Source organism: Somniosus microcephalus, chromosome 6, assembly GCF_052327205.1.
Source record: "Somniosus microcephalus isolate GS21.2 chromosome 6, FLI_Smic_1.0, whole genome shotgun sequence".
NCBI classification, from domain to species: Eukaryota; Metazoa; Chordata; class Chondrichthyes; order Squaliformes; family Somniosidae; genus Somniosus; species Somniosus microcephalus.
In genome coordinates, this window is record NC_140992.1 from 83191448 (window position 1) to 83206232 (window position 14785).

The following is a 14785-nucleotide window of genomic DNA, read 5'->3' on the forward strand; positions in this document are numbered from 1 at the left end:
AAAAATATCAACCCCTGCCCTCATCCTAGTTTTGCCAAATTCTAGGTCACTCACGTCAGTTATGCCAAATTCGAGGATCAATCCTCGGTGCGATCAAAGCTCAGGACTATCATAGTGCTCCTAATGCATGAGCCCCTTCCAGGTGCTGGTAAATTCCAGGTGCCCTCCTCCAGCCTACCATCGTGCTGTACGTTCTAGTCATTAAGAAATTAAGAGGTAAAATTGCATACTTATGTGAAGGAACCTATCAAGGTTCTGATTTCAGCTTTTGGACAGAATAGCAGAATTCAAACTTGAAAATCGCAACAAAAATCCAAGAATACCATGTAATAAAAACAATGTGAATTATTGAGTAACCATAAATCAGTGGTCCTGTTAATACATTTGCAATTTATGGCACAAGACTCCTTTTAAGTATAAAGCAGTATATCCTCAGCTTACCATGAGTAGTTTCACAGGAGATCTACTAGTATTATTTAAAAACAACTCTTAATTCCTAATATCAAGAACAGATTGACTTGGTGAAACATTTTTTACAATACCAATGTGTATATGTATTCATTTATGGGTACAGACAGCATTCTAAGTTATAAATATGAGTTGATAAGATTATAAAAATATATTTCAGCACGAGTGTGTGCTGTTCTCATGTTTCTTTACAATGTGTAATACAATTGAGTAACTTCATCACAGCCACAATAATATAACATTGTAAGTGCAAAAAAAATTAAAGTTTTGTTTATGTATTATCCATCCACACTAGTTATACATTTGCAGTCTGCAATCCAAGAAGATGACAATTCTTTGAAACTCCCAATTAAAAAGATGATTAAAGTTAATACTTCTTACTTAATCAGAATTTACTGCTGAGAAGGCATTGAGGTGTTCAGCTCATGGCTGCTGTCAGCATGCAAGGAGTTAACTGGACTATCACCCAGAGTTCGGTGCATCACATATGGTTTTTAACCAATGAAAATTGTGTATTAATTGTGTAGGCTGTGGCCAGACATAATCCCAGTACTGCTATTGGCTATTTCCTGTTCTTATTTCAATGTGGAAAGGAAGGGTATTTGAGGAGTAACATGAAATGTGCATGCGATTCATCATTCTTTTTTTGAATAGTGAAATACGTGAAAGTACTATGGGTCAGGCAGCATCTGTGGAGAGAACAGACAAGTTATTACTTCAGATATGAACCTTTCATCAGATTTGAAAGAAATGACAGATGAAGAGCGTTTAGAAAGGAACAGAACAATGGGGAAAAAACACAACCACACATGTACAAAGTGCTTAAGTGATGAACAGCAGATGGTTAAATGGTAGAAGTGATATTAGCATGATACAATAGGAGGCATGAAGAGAGAAATAAAAGACATATATGAGACACACAAACTGTGTAAATCACTAAATGGGTAGGAGATAGACAGGTAGAAAGGAAAGCATGAACAACAGGCTCAAGAGCCTGGTGGAAAAAAATAGCAGGCTGGCATCAATGGTGCAGACCACCTCACCAGCACTGCTTCACTGCTGTTTGTATGTGAGGTTGTTTTTTCCCCTCTTACTTCCCATTGTTCTGTTCCTTTTTAATTTTGTTCATCTGTAATTTCTTCCAGTTCTGATGAAAGGCCCACATCTGAAATGTTAACTTGTCTGTTCTTTCCACTGATGCTCCCTGACCTGCATTTCCTGCGTTTTCTATTTTTGGTTTATATGGACCAAGTGCATATTTCCTTTTTAAAAAAAAAAAAACATTTTTGAATTGGATTATATGGCAGTATTTCTTCTTGGGACTTTTCCAATCTAGGACCCCAGTTATAGCCAATTTATAACAACACCACAGTGTTTACAGTACATAGCATGGATCAAATTTTGTGCAACTTCAGAGTTGTTCTGGTTCCTAAAGCATGTTTGAAGTGAGTTATGATGCAGCCAGTTGATGTTGAATATGTATGATATTGTTGAATGTATATTGTGCAGCACTAAAAGGTTTCACATCTTCTGCTTCTCACCAGTTCCCTTCAGCTTTCTTCCAAGGCCGAGCAGAGCTTTGCGGTACACTCTGCTACGAAATCCTAAAATGCTGTAACCACAGGTCAAGTTTAACCCAAAACGAGGCTTGTGCCTTGCTCTACACTTTCATGAGGAGGAACTTTGAATTTGCAAAAGGGAAGTCAATCGTCAGGTCTCACCTCCAGGTTAGTGTCACTACTGACATTTTATAAACTGAAGCTGAATATTTTTAAAAGGTTGTCCCCTATGCAAATTGCCAATATAATAATTGCAAACAGATTGTATAAAACTAGAAGTATGTTTCAAAATATTTCAAAACAGTTCTAATCTTAACCCAATAGCATGTCATGGATCAACTAATGTTTTATGCCTTGTGCTATTTGCTGCAATCTTAGCATATTACTGTAAGAAAGCTTGGAACAAAAGCAAGTGATTCAGGTCCTCAATAAGCAGAACAGCGATTATATTTTTTATGTATTGATATTTTTATGCGATTTTTGTTTTTTTTGTAATTCAGCAACAAAACAAGAAAGTGAGTTCAGACATCTTGCTAGGCAATTTCATCTGCACATTAAGTGTCACTAAATGCCGTACAATTTCGTTACATGTACTGCACAGAGGAAATCTTTCCTCTTGTGTTATACAGCTGATAGCTTAGAAATTTACAGGCATAAAAGGGGCACAAAAGTGGCCAATATGGCAGATGGCGAGCGGTGCACATTCCGTTCCAGGTGTCCAGGGCCCGCGCCTGAAACAGGCGTTAAGTCCTTTGCATATGCAAATAAGGGGCCTAATGCCTGTTTAAGGCCCTCATTGTAAAATTGGGCTGCTCTGAACACAGCCAGTGCTAGGCCAGTTGTGCTCAGGAAAACCAGGGCTACTTGCGGCCTAACCAGGGGTCTTTAAAGGGACCACTGCAGGCCACCACCAAGAAGGTCAATTTTTCAAAAATACTAGCCTTAATGAGGAGCTAGGAGGAGCAGGAGCCATGCACTGCTTCTCCTCACAGTCACTGCCTCCCTCCTCCTCCCGATTGCTGCCTCTCTCCCTCTCTCGGTCGACACCTCCCAGTCCCCATCCCGCTCCTGATCGCCCTCCTCTCTTCCGATCGCTTACCCCACTCGCCTAACCTGCCTGACCGAAATTTAAAAACCTGTTCGCCAACAAGCTGCATGAGGACCCCCAATAGATGTCTGTAGCTTGCTGGTCTGATGTAAATGAGGCCTGATGCCCAATATCGGGTGGGCCTTGGGCCGGTCCATTCTAGCATAGGGATTGATGCCAGCAGGTTTGCGCCAACCAATTTCTAGGCTGACGTTTCTTGAGGTTCCATGTCATATAGCCTGTCAATAACATTAGGACCACTAAAAATACAACTGTTTGTTTATGCAAATAGAATATTATGTATAACAACCATTACTACATACGTCTCAATTAATTTTGGTTAGAAAGCCAAATTCTGGCTTTAGATGGCAAACATAAGCTTTTACTCACATGTTTATGATGTCCCTCAATTGGATCCTTCCTTATTAATTCACTGGGTGGTCTCCAATTCATATTTTTGTCTGCAGAAGATAAAACCTTTTGCTTAATGAACAAAAGTTCCAACTGAAATAATTTTAACTTTTGTCAGTAATTCAATATTAGTTGTCCTTACTTCATAACAGTGGCATTTGGTGATGTAAAACAATTATATTCTTCAAAACTGGAACAGATTGTCAAACTAACTAATTAAAACTAAATAATGTGCCTAAAATTCAGCAAAAATACACATTACTGCTGATAAATCCATCTGATCTGTTATCCTTTTGTCTCAATTTTTAAAGCAGTTACTTACGAAGTCCAGTGAGGAGGTGGGGATGGGGATGCAATCAGACATGTTCAGGATGTTTGTTAAGAGTGGTATCAAAAAATCATGACAGTTTAATTCTTAAATTCATTAATATATTGAAAAGAAAAATGAATGTTTTTTATTATGGCCTAATATATTACCATGCCTCTGTGCAGGGAAATGTTGATTTATACTTTTTATCTCCTTTGCAGCTTATCAAAGCCGTAAGTCAACTGATAGCAGATGTGGGGATGGGAGGCACTCGATTTCAACACTCACTGGCGATAATTAACAATTTTGCAAATGGAGATAAGCCCATGAAGGTAATCAAAGTTTAGAAAAGTCTTTTTAACTTCTATTTGAAAGCAAGATATTGAATGTTCATTCTGTGTATAAAATGTGCAGAACGATGATCACAGACAACAGTGTCGGGGAGGGACACAGTATCAGCCATGTAAAGCTATTGCACTCCATAACTGTAGAGATTAAATATTGTAACTGTCTTTGTAATTTTTTGAATTAAACAGCTACTTCTCTTCTGCCCCCTAATTCATTGACCTTTGCCTTCAATAGTGATTGACAGTAATGTTAAAGCCACATAACAGCACCTTTATGATAGGCTGAATTTTATTAATACATATTTTGAACATTGGTTCATTTAACACTTATCCTGCATGTTTCTTGGGTTTCTATAGTCTGTTCAGTGCCTACCTGAATTCTACGATTGGAACTTGACGTGTGTGGAATTAAGAACAAATGTCCCAACATTTCCATTGGTGTGATGCAGCAACTTAAGTTTTATTGTAAATGTGGGGTTTGAGTATGCCCGATCTGAACAAGTTTTGAATAGTTAAATACTTGTAATATGTGACTGTAAAGTAACTTTTTCTTTGGTTCCTATCCTATAGAACACTTTGTTTCCTGTGGAAGTGAAGGACTTGACGAAGCGAATAAGAACCGTGTTAATGGCCACAGCGCAGATGAAGGAGCATGAGAAGGATCCAGAAATGCTGATTGACCTCCAGTACAGCCTAGCAAACTCGTATGCCAGTACTCCTGAACTGCGAATGACTTGGCTTGAGAGCATGGCAAAGATTCATATCCGAAATGGAGATGTGTCAGAGGTAATTTACATGATTTTAATTGTTAAAGCATTTATACCTGTTCGTGTCAAAAAATAAAATAAATACTACATTATATTTTCCAATCAAGACTTTGGGAAAGAGGGGGAATGAAGAAATGTCTATAAAAAAAATAAAAAAAATATACGTTGAGTTCATTGATGCTCTATTGGACCAGGCTTTTCCCACAAGAGATGTCATGGTTGAAGGACAGACCTGAGTGATTACTGTTGGTGGTTTGCTAAGCATAATGGTATTGGCCAAATTTCTACTTCCTCACAACATGACTCATGTTACTATAAATGTAGCAGTAACTATAGTACCAGACTTACACCCAAGTATAATGATGCTTTTTAATTTCATTTCCAAAATCACTGGGAGTGTTTTTGTTTTCAAGCTCAACAGAAAATTAAGTATGCATGCAGCAACAATTGGATGTAACTTCATCTACATACCTGCAAGACTTTAGCACTCTGTTGCAAGTAACAGCCAGGATGGAGGTAGATTAACTTCATAGTCAAAGCAATAATCATGCCTGATTCCTGCTGTTGACCTAATGAGGGAAAGAGAATAGGGTAGAAATAAGTTGGGCCCAGACTCAAGTGCACAAACCAAGATACCTGAATATCAATGGAAATTGGTCCTTGAGCCTCATCAACATACTCAGGGCAAACTGCTGTGGCCGCTGAAGAATCCTGAGTGGACGCCTACCCTGTTCATCACCGAGCAGTTTCATCAAGGAGTTCTTCAACATGTGTTGAGCCATTAATTAACATATTCAAGGGCCTAATGCCTGTTTTAGGCATTCACCTGTGATACTTCAAAAATGGACCCCACAAATTCAGCAGTCTGACCAATGCCTGAGCAGATTGGGCGCAGGCTGTCCAACTGCTAAATTTGTATGCTTTACGCCTGTCTTATGCTCAAAAACAGGTGCAACGCTCACCAATTTCTATCCCACTAATGTTTGTCATGTAATATTCAGAAGTGACAGGAAGATGGTCTAGCTTCAATTAAAAAAGGTCTTTCATATTTGTTAATTTAATTTATTAGTTTCTTTAGTGCCATTTGGTCAGTTATTTTGTTTGTGATTCTTACTCCCAACAAAAGATTAGTGTGATATTTTACATCTGTACTGTAGCCCTGATTTTAACTCCTGGTGGGAGTCGTACGGGCAGGGGTCAAGGCGGATAGGAAAAACATCCGGCCCTCTACAGCGTGAGGCCCAGGAGATTATAAATCCCAGGCCTCATCTAGAAGTGCCCTGTCAGTCTCCCTCCCAAACCCGAGAGGAAGGGCTAGCTGGCCAGCCAGGCGGGAGCAGAATTTTGGGTGGCAGGAGGCCACCACGGGGACAGTCCCCGGCAGTCAGGTAAGTGGTTAGGGGGGGTCACGGCAGGGCCTCGCAGTTAGAGGAGGGTGAGGGAAGCTTGGGGCAGAGGAGGTCCAAGGAGGACACAAATAACCTTCCAGAGATTTCGGGGAACATAGGGTCTAATGAGAGGGAGGAATTGAATGAAATCAGTATTTGTAGGGAAATTGACGGGATTGAAGGCCGATAAATCCCCAGGGCCTGATAATCTACATCCTAGGGTACTTAAGGAAGCGGCCCGAGAAATAATAGATGCAATGCTGGTCATCTTCCAAAATTCTATAGACTCTGGAATAGTTCCCATGGATTGGAGGGTAGCTAATGTAACCCCACTATTTAAAAAAGGTGGTAGAGAGAAAACGGGGAATTATAAAAGATGTAATAGCAGAGCACTTGGAAAACAGTGACAGGATCGGACAAAATCAACATGGATTTACAAAAGATAAATCGTGCTTGACTAATCTACTGGAATTTTTTGAGGATGTAACTGGCAGAATAGATAAGGGAGAACCAGTGGATGTAGTGTATTTGGACTTTCAGAAGGCTTTCGATAAGGTCCCGCATAAGAGTTTGGTGTGCAAAGTTAAAGCACATGGGATTGGGGGTAAGGTACTGACCTGGATAGAGAACTGGTTGGCAGACAGGAAGCAAAGAGTTGGAATAAATGGGTCTTTTTCCGAGTGGCAGGCAGTGACTAGTGGGGTACTGCAGGGATCGGTGCTAGGACCCCAGCTATTCATAATATATATTAATGATCTAGACGAGGGAACTAGATGTAATATCTCCAAGTTTGCAGACGACACAAAGCTGGGTGGGCGTGTGTGCTGTGAGGAGGATGCAGAGAAACTCCAGTATGATTTGGACAGGTTGGGTGATTGGGCAGATGCATGGTAGATGCAGTATAATGTGGATAAGTGCGAGGTTATCCACTTTGGTGGCAAAAACAGGAAGACAGATTATCTGACCGGCAATAGATTGGGAAAAGGGGAAGTACAACGAGAACTGGGTGTCCTTGTGCACCAGTCGCTAAAGGTAAGCATGCAGGTGCAGCAGGCGGTTAAGAAGGCAAATGGTATGTTGGCCTTCATAGCGAGAGGATTTGAGTACAGGAGCAAGGATTTCTTGCTGCAGTTGTACAGGGCCTTGGTGAGACCACACCTTGAGTATTGTGTGCAGTTTTGGTCACCTTATCTGAGGAAGGATGTTCTTGCCATGGAGGGAGTGCAGCGAAGATTCAGCAGACTGATACCTGGGATGGCAGGAATGACGTATGAAGAGAGATTGAGTCGATTAGGCTTATATTCGCTAGCGTTTAGAAGAATGAGAGGGGATCTCATTGAAACTTATAAAATTCTACCAGGAATAAACAGACTAGATGCAGGATAGATGTTCCTGATGGCAGGGGAGTCCAGAACCAGGGGTCACAGTCTCAGGATAAGGGGTAGGCCATTTAGGACAGAGATGAGGAGGAATTTCTTCACCCAGAGAGTGGTGAACCTGTGGAATTCTCTACCACAGAAGGCAGTTGAGGCCAACTTATATCCAACTCCTTCTTGAATATATTTAATATTTCTTAAGGTTAAAGGGATCAAGGGATATGGGGAGAAAGCAGGGACAGGGTACTGAATTTGGATGAACAGCCATGATCTCATTAAATGGCGGAACAGGCTCGAGGGGCCGAATGGCCTACTCCTGCTCCTACCTTCTATGTTTCTATGTTTCTAAGTTTCCTTGTGGGATCCAGAGGAACAGTCATGCTCCTCCCGGCCCACAGGAAAACTAAAAAGTAAAATTAAAAGTAACTTTTCTGGGCCTCTTCTGGCCTTGGTTCTGCTTGACGGCAGGTTGGCCAGGATTCCCTGCTCAGGCCTCCGGTTAAAATTGCAGTCGGGCCTGATGACATATTGGAGCCTGATCTGCATGTTTAAACATGACCCCACTGCCTTCCGGCTGGTGTCCCACTCACTTGCTCAAAAGAGCAGATTCAAATTACAATTAAAAATTAAAAATTATAAACCTGTGAGAAGTAGCGAGATTGAGGGAGGGAAAGCCTCCAGTGACCATCTTAAATGCCTGTCTGCCTGATTTCTGCCAGTTGGGCAGAGTTAAAATCAACTCTTGTGTCTTCAGACAGCAACGAGGATTTGCATAATCATAATTAGTGAAGTCTTTACATTGGTCAGCAGAATATTCTTCTGGTGAATATAGTAGCATAAAAAGCATTTTTAAAACTAACATTTGCAGTTCTGATTCATATTTTCTGGTGTTGCAGGCTGCAATGTGCTATATCCATGTAGCTGCTCTTATATCAGAGTACCTGAAAAGAAGAGGTAAGTGAGTAAATAAAAAATCAAACATAAACTTGCAAACCAAAAAGTGTATAACACTCAAAATACTAGATGTTGTAACATAAAAATAGTTAAAGTACAACTGTTTATAAACATAGGATTAGTTGTACTTGTCCAGATGGTGAATTCCTATCTTAACGCGGTTGTTAGAAGGTATTTGCTGAGTGGAGGCTAAGCAGTTCCCAGAGACAAGGAAGGAAGAATACTTTGGTAGACAAGTCACCTGGGCCACTGTCACACTCTTAATGGGTAACAAAGAGTATTATAGGAAAAGTCTTAGGAGCAGGTCCTAACCTTTTGATGAGGATTGAGCAACATAAATAACATCAGAAAATGCTGGAAAAACTCAGCAGGCCAGGCAACATCCGTGGAGAGAAATTAGAGTCGACGTTTCGGGTGAACCCTTTTTCAAAACTGGAAAGGAAATGAAATAGATCAAAGGCAGGGCTGCGATAGAACAAAAGAAGTAAAGAGACATTAAGAGGTATTCAAAACCAGATGAGATGGTAATAGGACAAGTGGAGACAAAAGATGGCTCAGATTAGGTGTGAAGTGTACTGGCAGAAAGAGACAGCTGCCATGTGGGAGAGAGAAAAAAAAGGAATGGGGGGGGGAGGGAAAACCCAAAACAAAGGGGTGGAAAAAAAATATAAGTAAAAATGTAATAGGGGCCGAGGTTATGATCTGAAATTGTTGAACTCGATATTGAGACCGGTAGTCTGCAAAGTGCCTAATTGGAAGATGAGGTGCTGTTCCTCGAGTTTACGTTGAGCTTCCATGGAACAATGCAAGAGGCCAAGGACGGTGAGGTCCGAGTGGGACTGGAGCGGTGAATTAAAATGACAGGGGTCACCCTTACGGACTGAACGGAGGTCTTACCCTCTCTAGATCTTTCCATCGCTAACTGCCGCCGTGACATCGGCTGTCTCCATTTCTCTGCTCCCCTCACTCACTCCAACCTACCTCCCTCTGAACTTGCAACACTCCATTCTCTTAGATCCAACCCTGACATTGTCAGTAAACCCGCTGACAAGGGTAGTGCTGTTGTTGTTTGGCGAACTGACCTCTATCTCGCGGAAGCTGAACGCCAACTCTCCGACACCTCCTCCTACCTCCACCTGGACCATGACCCCACTACCGAACATCAAACTACCATTTCCAAGACTGTCACTGACCTCATCTCCTCTGGAGATCTTCCCTCCGCGGCCACCAACCTCATAGTTCCCCAACCCCGCACAGCCCGCTTCTACCTCCTTCCCAAGATCCACAAACAGGACTGCCCTGGTAGACCCACCGTTTCAGCCTGTTCTAGCCCCACGGAACTTATCTCTTCCTATCTCAACTCTATCTTTTCTCCCCTTGTCCAGTCTCTTCCCACCTACATCCACGACTCTTCGGACGCTCTCCGCCACTTTAACAGTTTCCAGTTTCCTGGCCCCAACCGCTTCCTTTTCACCATGGACGTACAATCCCTCTACACCTCCATCCCCCACCAGGATGGCCTGAGGGCGCTCTGCTTCTTCCTTGAACAGAGGCCCGACCAGTCCCCATCCACCACCACCCTCCTCCGCCTGGCTGAACTTGTTCTCACATTGAACAACTTCTCCTTTAACTCCACTCATTTCCTTCAAATCAAAGGTGTTGCTATGGGTACCCGCATGGGTCCTAGCTTTGGCTGCCTTTTCGTGGGATATGTGGAACACTCTTTGTTCCAGTCCTACTCAGGTCCCCTCCCTCACCTCTTTTTCCGATACATTGATGACTGTATCAGTGCCGTTTCCTGCTCTCGCCCCGAACTAGACAATTTCATTCACTTTGCCTCCAATTTCCACCCTTCCCTCACCTTCACATGGTCCATCTCTGACTCTTCCCTTCCCTTCCTCGACTTCTCCGTCTCCATCTCTGGGGATAGGTTATCGACCAATATTCACTACAAGCCCACTGACTCACACAGCTACCTGGACTACACTTCCTCCCACCCCGCTCCTGTAAGGACTCTATTCCATTCTCCCAGTTTCTCCGTCTCCGCCGTATCTGCTCCGACGATACCACCTTCCACACCAGTGCTTCCGACATGTCTTCCTTTTCCCTCAACCAAGGATTCCCCTCTACCGTGGTTGACACGGCCCTCGACCGTGTCCATTCTATCTCCCGCACTTCTGCCCTCACCCCTGCCCCTCCCTCCCGGAACCATGATAGGGTTCCCCTTGTCCTCACCTTTCACCCCACCAGCCTCCACATTCAATGGATCATCCTCCGCCATTTCCGCTACCTCCAAAGTGATCCCACCACCAAACGCATCTTCCCCTCCCCTCCCCTTTCAGCATTCCGTAGGGACCGCTCCCTCCGAGACACCCTAGCCCACTCCTCTATCACCCCCAACAGCCCTTCCCCTTCGCCTGGCACCTTCCCGTGCAAGCGCAGGAGATGTAACACCTGCCCCTATACCTCCCCCCTTCCCACTGTCCAGGGCCCCAAACACCCCTTCCAGGTGAAACAGCGATTTACTTGTACTTCTTGCAATCTAGTATACTGTATTCGCTGCTCACGATGCGGTCTCCTCTACATTGGGGAGACCAAACGCAGATTGGGTGACCGCTTTGCGGAACACCTCCGTTCAGTCCGTAAGGGTGACCCCGAGCTTCCGGTCGTCTGTCATTTTAATTCACCGCTCCATTCCCACTCGGACCTCACCGTCCTTGGCCTCTTGCATTGTTCCACGGAAGCTCAACGTAAACTCGAGGAACAGCACCTCATCTTCCGATTAGGTACTTTACAGCCTTCCGGACTCGATATCGAGTTCAACAATTTCAGATCATAACCTCGGCCCCTATTACATTTTTACTTATATATTTTTCCCACCCCTTTGTTTTGGGTTTTCCCTTTCCCCCCCCCCCTTCCTTTTTTTTTCTCTCTCCCACATGGCAGCTGTCTCTCTTTCTGCCAGTACACTTCACACCTAATCTGAACCATCTTTTGTCTCCATTTGTCCTATTACCATCTCGTCTGGTTTTGAATACCTCTTAATGTCTCTTTACTTCTTTTGTTCTATCACAGCCCTGCCTTCAATCTATTTAATTTCCTTTCCAGTTTTGAAAAAGGGTTCACCCGAAACGTTGACTCTAATTTCTCTCCACGGATGTTGCCTGGCCTGCTGAGTTTTTCCAGCATTTTCCGTTGTTATTTCGGATTTCCAGCATCTGCAGAATTTTGCTATCATACCATTGAGCAACATAATGTTGATAACAAGTAGGAGACAATGAAAAGATTAAAATCACTAATTTAAGATGACCTGTCTTTAAAACAATTGATGTAAAGTAGTAGCAGCAGTTACCATCAGATTTTGTATACTTCTTGTTTATTCAGCAAAGTATGAGTTCAAGTGGGAGAAATTGGTTAAGGCCCATAGGACAGCCCTCTAGAAGATGAAGCATCATTTGATTTTAACTTGCACGCACTAGCTCAGAGACTGTCACCACATGCACTTTAGAGGGTCAGGTAGAGGGGTCTGCACTCGGAGATTCACCCTGTACAAGTGGACTGGAGAAAAGCCAGGGTAATAGGACGGTGAAGGAATCAGCTCGTTGGAGGGTGAGCTCGCATCTTAGCCCTGCTGCAGATGGCACAGATATAGGCTTTGATGGCCCAGTCTACAGAAGTAGACTGTTAACTGTACACCAGGAATTTTTAAGTGAACTGGCATGCCTGCCAGCAACCTTGTGCACAATGCCAGAGAACATGGAAGAGTGCAGCTCCAACTTTTGTGGAGCTTTTGTGCATGGCATCAAATTATGCAGTCAAGCATCAAGCAAGGGGTCAGCACCATGAACACTGCAGTGGGGTCAACAGTGATGGAGTCTCTGATGACATCTCTGACAGCTTCGATAGGAGCTCAGACTGCTGCCATCTTGATTCTAGGGTTCAACATCTCCTCTGACTTTCAAAGCAATAAGGAGAGCTTGGATTGGGGCTTCAAGAGCAACACATCACTCCTGCACTCTGTTCTCACGCAGTGCAGTGGGAATGCTCAGGCGTAGCCCCATGACAGTGGTATTGGTTCCTTAGTTGAGGTATTTGCTCTCCTCTCTCAGGATGAAAGCATGCCTGCTCCTCTGGCAGCCACTCAATCAGTGCCCTTGTTGGTGACAGACAACCCCGGCCAAAACTGAGTGCCAGCAGTAGGAACCTCAATGGCCAGAGCTCCTTGAGGTCGCCCTCGCAAAGGCCCACTGTGGATGATCAGCAGCCTTCCAGTTCCCTTGATTTAGCCACCAGGAAACCACCTTGTAAGGACATCGGAATAGGCAAATGAGCACAGAACTTGGCACTTGGGTTTTGCACAAGGGTGCTTTTTAGTTCTCTGTGCTCAATATAAGCAATTGTGAATTAAAGAACGATGAAGTATCTTGGTGCTGTAAACTTTGTTTTTGGATTGCTGTTGGTCTTAATAGTCCTAGTAATGCAAGTGCAACACCCATGAAGGTGCATTGTTTGAGGGCATTCAGATAATGGGTGTAAGGACTGAGTCAGATGGTAGGAGGGACTGTTGTTGAATTGGGAAGAGGAGGAATTCTTCAACTGAGCGTCTCATCAATTATTTGCTGCCTTAGAGCTCTGGCAGCATTTCTGGGCCTTGCTCTTCCTCTTGACCTTCTGCTTCCTGGTCTCCATCTTGATCTTCCTCCTCCAGTTCTTCCTCCTCGGGCAGCTCCAAGGCTTGCCCTCTTTGAATAGCAAAGTTGTGTAGCATGTAATACATGATGGCAAATCCTGAGACTCACTCAGAACTGTATTGAAGGACACCTCCAGGTATGTCCAGACAGTGGAACTTTTTGTTTTAAAATCCCTATGAAAGCTCTGGTAGAGATATGGCTCTGATTGTAGTTCTCCTTTGCATCTGTGCCTGGGTTCCTGATAGGAGGCATGAGCCAGGTGGTCAAGGGATATCCCTTATGCGCAAGCAGCCAGCCTGTTACCCAATGGTCTGGGTGGAAGAGTGGGGGGAATTGAGGACTGACGTGGAATAAATGAATTATGACTATTGCCATGACACCAGGCACAGAACTGCATAATTCTCTGCCTGTGGTCACGCATGAGTTGCACATTCAAAAACTGGAAGCTTTTCCTGTTGTAGTACATTGCTGAGTGCAGTCTATGAGCTGCTGAATCTGAGGAAATCCAGAAATATAGGCAATTTGCTCGCAGCGCTTTCTTCTTGCTTGGCAGCCTCCATGGGGAAGTGATGAAATGTTGCTTAGCCTGATGGAACTGACTTATACAGTTTGTGTCCCCTGTCGCATGCTGAAATGACCCAGAGGCATAAAATATGAGAGCAGCATTGACCTTAAAAGCCATAGGCAGTGCTGTGCATGCCCTGGTGCTGGGCTCCAATTGTTGCTGCAACAGGTGACATAGTTCAGTCACTGCCACCCTGGTGCAGCCTGACACACTGCTCCTCTGTCAGATTCAGTGCAAGATATGCAGTTTCTGAAGACACACATTGTGTAAGGCCTCCTGCGCCCGCCCCTCCTTCACACTCTTCCAGCAGTCTCTCCTGGTTTGTGCTGCCTTCCCTGCTGCTGCTGCTCCCCCTCTTCATGTTCCAACCCCAAAAGCAGACCAAGCAGCATCTTCTAAGATTGTGTTAAAGGCGATCCTTATGAAGACTGCAGAACCTCCCCATACTCGCTCCCCAAAACTTATCAACATGAAAACGCAGCCAAAATGGCCAGAAAAGTTGCCCAAAAGCACACTACCAGCCTGTAAAGACTTACCTTAATGGAGGTGAAGAGCCCGTTAAATGCTGCTGCTGCAGCTTGCTTTCCGACTGTTCCCAAACATGATTTGCTGGACAAGCCGAAGAATGGGTGAATCAGACGCTGCCACATACCAACATCTCAGAAGGTTGCTAAAGCAGGCACAGGAGCCTTATTTAAATATTCTGATTAGGCCCCTGCTACTTTCAGGTGGCTGTCCGGGACAATTAACGGTTGGCCAATCCAATATGGTGGCCGCCGAATTCCAGGTGCAGATCAGACACAGGAGATCCTGGTCTGATTTTGGTAAAGTTTTCTCTTGTTTTATGCTCAAAAACTGAGCGAAC

General features: G+C 43.8%; 1 protein-coding gene across 7 annotated transcripts in view; it reads left to right on the plus strand.

Moving 5' to 3' along the window:
- The window catches only part of dock10 (dedicator of cytokinesis 10), a 300424-nt gene that overhangs the window by 230412 nt on the left and 55227 nt on the right, over positions 1 to 14785 (plus strand). For all 7 annotated transcript variants that reach the window (XM_085990455.1, XM_085990451.1, XM_085990458.1 and 4 more), the window contains exons 42-45: positions 2013 to 2195; positions 4054 to 4164; positions 4750 to 4965; positions 8607 to 8664. In XM_085990455.1, the coding sequence (XP_085846581.1) occupies positions 2013 to 2195; positions 4054 to 4164; positions 4750 to 4965; positions 8607 to 8664 (568 nt within the window). The remainder of the gene's footprint in view (positions 1 to 2012; positions 2196 to 4053; positions 4165 to 4749; positions 4966 to 8606; positions 8665 to 14785) is intronic.